The sequence below is a fragment of the Aegilops tauschii genome, chromosome 2, assembly GCF_002575655.3.
Source record: "Aegilops tauschii subsp. strangulata cultivar AL8/78 chromosome 2, Aet v6.0, whole genome shotgun sequence".
Taxonomy (NCBI): domain Eukaryota; kingdom Viridiplantae; phylum Streptophyta; class Magnoliopsida; order Poales; family Poaceae; genus Aegilops; species Aegilops tauschii.
The window spans coordinates 116022863-116028578 of NC_053036.3; the positions used below are offsets into that span (position 1 = coordinate 116022863).

The 5716-nt window shown below is 55.0% G+C and overlaps 1 protein-coding gene across 1 annotated transcript; it reads left to right on the forward strand.

Moving 5' to 3' along the window:
- The first annotated feature begins 678 nt into the window (after nt 1-678).
- Nucleotides 679-2321, forward strand: LOC109761076 (15-cis-phytoene desaturase, chloroplastic/chromoplastic). Its single transcript, XM_020319869.4, has one exon. The coding sequence runs from the start codon at nt 722-724 to the stop codon at nt 2135-2137; it is 1416 nt and encodes a 471-aa protein (XP_020175458.2). The 5' UTR covers nt 679-721; the 3' UTR covers nt 2138-2321.
- The last annotated feature ends 3395 nt before the right edge of the window (nt 2322-5716 follow it).

Here is a 5716-nt window from a genome sequence, read left to right on the forward strand (position 1 = left end):
TCTGGGTTTAAAAAAGTTTGCTCCTTCGGGGCGGAAGCCCGGACAATGGCGGATCCAGGACGGGGGGAGGGGGGTGCTGGGCCTGGGGCGTGAGGATGAACTACTTCGTCTACTGTAGAATACTGCACACTGTAGCGACACCGTAGAGGCCACTGTAGCAGCCTGGGCCCTGGGCTTGGCCCAATCCTGGGTCCGCCCCTGAGCCTAGATGCAACATTGAGTTATGCTCACAGCGCGCCGATGGATGCAGAAGGAAGAAGACTTCGGCACCCCAAATTTTTTGATGTAATTTTATCTTTTTGTATGAGTGTGTTTATAAGGATCTACGATACTTAATATATGCATGAGTTTGCGCCTTTTCGGGGGAAAAATCACTCCAAGAAAAATAGTGGCACGTCATCCTGTCTTGCTAACTCTGTTTGCCGTTGGCACTCGGGATCGCGGCGGAGCAATTCCCTTCCTTCTCTCCCGGGACCGAGCGGATAACACCCACATGGCCACGATCCTGCCCTGCACCCAGTCGACAAACGCCCACCCGCATTTCCACCAGCGGCCCCACTATGGCCACCTGCTCCATCCAAACGCCAGGTCCACGCGACGGATCACCATATCCACAACTCCATGGACAACCGCCTACACCTCCCACACCGTACCCCGCCACGATTCCCCGTTTCTGCCCGGTCTCTTCCCGCCACTCGCCGCAACTGCAACCGCAACCCCCATGCGCGTCCACGCCGCCCGCCTCCTCGTCCCCGCGCCTCCCACGCCCCGCCGCCATGCCACCCTCCGGTTCGCCGTCTCCGCCGCGGCGACATCGGCGAACGTGAACCAGGCCGACAAGCAGGCCGTCATCGTCGGCGGCGGGCTCGCGGGCCTCGCGGCGGCCACCCACCTGGCCGCCCTCTCCGTGCCGTTCACGCTGCTGGAGGCCTCGGACCGCGTCGGCGGCCGCGTCGCCACCGACGAGGTCGACGGGTACCTGCTCGACCGGGGCTTCCAGATCTTCCTCACCGCGTACCCGGAGTGCCAGCGCCTCCTCGACTTCCAGGCGCTGCGCCTCCAGCCGTTCTTCCCCGGCGCGCTCGTGTACCTCGGCGCCGGTGAGGGCGGGGCGCCGTTCCACTTGCTCTCCGACCCGTTCCGCTTCCCCATCCGCTCCCTCTCTTCGGTCTTCTCCCCCGTCGGCACCCTTCCCGACAAGCTCCTCGTCGGCATCACCCGGCTCCGAGCGGCCGCCACCCCGGACGACGTCATCCTCTCATCGCCGGAGACGACCACCGCGAGGCACCTGGAGAAGCTCGGGTTCTCGCCGTCCATCGTGGAGCGGTTCCTGCGGCCGTTCCTCGCCGGGATATTCTTCGACCCGGCGCTCGACACGTCGTCCCGCCTCTTCGAGCTCGTGTTCAAGCGCCTCGCCCTTGGTGACAACGCCCTGCCGGAGGCCGGCATCGGCGCCATCGCCGGGCAGCTCGCGGACCGCCTCCCCGCGGGCTCCGTTCGCCTCAACGCCCGCGCCGCCGCCATCGACCCGTCGTCCGGAGTGACGCTCGACACCGGCGAGACCGTGTCCGGCGAGCTCGGCGTCATCGTCGCGGTCGAGCAGCCGGAAGCCGAGAAGCTCCTGCCGCAGCTACCCGCGAGACCCAAGAACAAGAAGGCGGCCGAGAGGAGCACCGTGTGCCTCTACTTCTCCGCGGACCGCGCGGCGGTGCAAGAACCCGTGCTGCTCCTGAACGGGTCGGGCAAGGGGATCGTGAACAACATGTTCTTCGCGACCAACGTGGCGCCGTCGTACGCGCCGGCGGGGAAGGTGCTGGTGTCTGTGTCGCTCGTGGGCTCCTTCGCCGGCCGGGAGGACGCGGAGCTGACCGGCGAGGTTGTCCGGGAGCTCGGCGGGTGGTTCGGGGCGGGGGAGGTGGCGTCGTGGGCGCACCTGAGGACGTACCGCATCGGCTTCGCGCAGCCGGACCAGACGCCGCCCACGGAGCCAGCGGGGCGGGACCCCAGGGCCGGCGACGGCGTGTACGTGTGCGGCGACCACTGGTGCTCCGCCACGTTCGACGGCGCGATGGTGTCCGGGAGGAGGGCGGCCGAGGCCCTGGCCAAGGATGGGGGGCTGTCCCAATCCTTGAGCTGAGGAAAATAGCTTCTGTGCGCGAGGATTTCCATACTGTTCGAGTGGCAAGGCAAAAGGCACGTCCGAGCACATCTCTGGTTTCTGTAAATGTTAGTTCGAACGGAAATATTTTTTTGTCACGAAACACGTCTCATTATGGTTGTGTTGGGTACTTATTTCTATGACAAAAAAATTATGATAAAAATGAGCTTTTCGTCCTAGACGAGATGACAGCGCACTTGCATAACGTTACTTGGGCGTTCCATGACATAAAAAATCGTGATAGAAGTAAAAGCGAGCTCCGCATCACATGATATGCGGTGGGGTGGTCGGGAAGGGTGGTTTGCGCGTTTTCTCGTATGCATGCGCGTGCAAGCGATCAAGCCCTTCGTATCACTAAACCTGACTGAGCCCTCACATTACTGAACCCCGAACGATCGATGCGAGACTTGATCGTTGCTCGTGCGCAGTAGTTTGCAAGGCCGATCGATCGATGCGAGTCTCTCCCTACCCTGCACCTATGCGCGTGGTGCAAGAAACCTGCATATGTGTGAGTCGTTGTGTGCGATACACGTACATTACTTTCTTTCTCTCTCTCGCGCGCGTGCGCGCATGACGCTTCACCTGTTCTTAGTATGCGTGAGTGTATCGTTGCGAGGAGCCCCTACGTGCGATACATAGAGTCCAGACCAATCGAGTGTTGCGAGGAACACCCACGCGTGATTCGTACAGTTTGACCTAGTTAGTTGCTGCTTGCTCTCTCTCTCTCAAGAGTGGTTGGGTAACGGAAATTGATAGGCGCGGACGAGCGCGCACGCTCCCTGTATGCTACCCATTCAATCTTTTGGGATGTGGGCCGTACGTGGTATTGTTGGGCTTGCAGGGCATCTGTACGTCCACACCGTACTAATGAGCTACTTATATACCGAGCTTGGTCTCGGACGGCCGTTTGTTTCTCACGGCGGGTCATCGCCCCTGCCGTTTACGACTGGCGGCACCGTTACACATGGTGGGAAGCGGCGCTTGTTCGGTCCACCGGCGCATGTCGTTTACTTAGCTACCCCTGCTCACTCGATTCCCTAAATTTGACTGAAGAACCGAAGCTACAGCTCATGGCGAACGCCAACCAAGGTGCAGATCTGATCGCCCTGCCTGTATTCCCCTGCCGCCGGTCGCCCTGCCTGTAGTCCCCTGCCCGGATTGCGGCAGGGTAGTGGTGACATACGTCGCCTGCCGCGGTCAGTTCGCCGGCGAGCGCTTCCCCAGTCGTGGCAGCCGGGACGAGGTGGAATGCGATTTCTGCAGGTGGCAGGAAGCCTACGCAGAGCACCTGGCTTCGCTTGGACCGAGGACACCTCCGCTGGCGCAAATCGATCCAGGCCAGCAGCAAATCGCAGCACCAAATGAAGCTGGGCAGCTGCAGGAGGCAATGCTGGGCAGGCGCTGCAAAAGCATTCAAAAATCAAACTACATGAGTACAGTGCTATATCCCGCCCATGGCAGCCTGATGGAGCGATCCGGAGGCTAGCGGCAGCAAGCAGATATGCCTGGAGACTGTGAGCAGGTGGCAAAGATTGGCTCACTTCAAGTAGTGTAGCAGACTTGATGGTGGCTCACAGTAGAAGGGTAGTAACTACATGCGTTGTTGGGCGGGCGCTCCAAAAGGATTCAAAAATCAAACTATACGTGCACAGTGCTGGGTCCACGCCCATGCTTGGAGAGAAGAGAGGGTGTGCACTGTGCTGTCGGTCACATCTTTTTTTTTTGACCCATGTCATGAACAGAGGACTCATGAGTGTGTGATTCTCAGCAGTACCTTCTAAGGGTTAGCAGCTGTTTTTTTATTGATTAGCACACATAAGATTAATAGGAAGGAAATGTGACAGCAGCATGAAACCTATCTTTCAACAGTACACCCATTTAAGCAAGGGTATCAGGCAAACACAGTACAATTTTTAGGCCAGGCAAATGCAAATGAGCATGCACGATACAAAGCAGAAGGTAAAATTCAGATGCACTTGCGATGCTTGCATATACACGCATCATGGGTTGCCATGGTTAAGACAAGTACAGATTACTAAGCTGATATACACAATACACATCAGGAAAGTGGCATTGATCAACCAGGATACAGGATACAGTAACAAACTGGGTGCTACTTGACATGCTTTCGTGCTTGCATAGATTTATCACTGATCGATAGCAGGATCATGAGTTGTTTGCTCGGCAACATGTACCACAATCTTAGGATTGTTGCAGGTGTTCTTCCGATGACCTCCCACCCCGCAGATTGAGCATTTCGGTTCTCTCCTTTTCTTTTGAAGCGTGTCCCCTCTCTGTGGACAAGTCGTGCTTTTTTGACCAGGGCCACGGCATATAGTGCAGAACCGTGTTCGTTGCAGGGCACTCGCAGAGGCATGTTCGCGCGTTTCCTTTTTTTTGGTTTGCCCTGAAAATATGAATCCATTGCCAAATGTTGTATTGCGTTTCGAGAAAACAGATACAACATTTTGGGTAATGATTTTAATGTCAACTCACCGAGCATCCACAGACTATTTCTTGCATACATTTGATTCTCTCGACGTTCAGCCTACTTTTTCCATATCTTATACCAAAGCCAATCTCCCACGAATATAGATTATAGAAGTCGTATGCTTCTCCCAATGAATCAAAATTGTATCCAACAGTTGGTACCACGACAGTATCTGTTTTCTTCTCCGCGTATCCTCTTAAGGTTTTTTCAAGGGCACATACACTTCCAGCGCATGGTGTGCGCTCAATAGGGGCTCGCCCAATACGAATCCTGCATCATTATTTAACAGATCATTATTTGACAGAAAATGGGTGCCTGATTTGTACTGAAGAATGCAATGCTCACAAGCAACCAATATAGTAGCATTGCTTTAATGTTGAAGATTTCAATTATTCAGACATGGCTTACCACACTGTTTTCAGTGTTTATGACGATCCAAGACAAACTTACGTTTTGCTCATTTTCTCATCAGGATTTCATTGTTCATACACAAGCAACATGGAGGTGCAGGTTTACTTTCAGATTTCTGAAATTATTAAGAATGAAACACAGCCGACTGTAAAAGACATCAGGCTTGATAAGCGACCAAAATGTGAAGCAGAGATTTCTATGACAAAAAGACATCAGGAGATATAAATGTACCTCATGGGCCCCCTGGAGCTCCTCCGACCTCAACTCCAACTCTATATATTTGCTTTCGGGGACAAAAAATCAGAGAGAAAGATTCATCGCGTTTTACGATACGGAGCCGCCGCCAAGCCCTAAAACCTCTCGGGAGGGCTGATCTGGAGTCCGTTCGGGGCTCCGGAGAGGGGAATTCGTCGCCATCGTCATCATCAACCATCCTCCATCACCAATTTCATGATGCTCACCGCCGTGCGTGAGTAATTCCATCGTAGGCTTGCTGGACGGTGATGGGTTGGATGAGATCTATCATGTAATCGAGTTAGTTTTGTTAGCGTTTGATCCCTAGTATCCACTATGTTCTGAGATTGATGTTGCTATGACTTTGCTATGCTTAATGACTGTCACTAGGGCCCGAGTGCCATGATTTCAGATCTGAACCT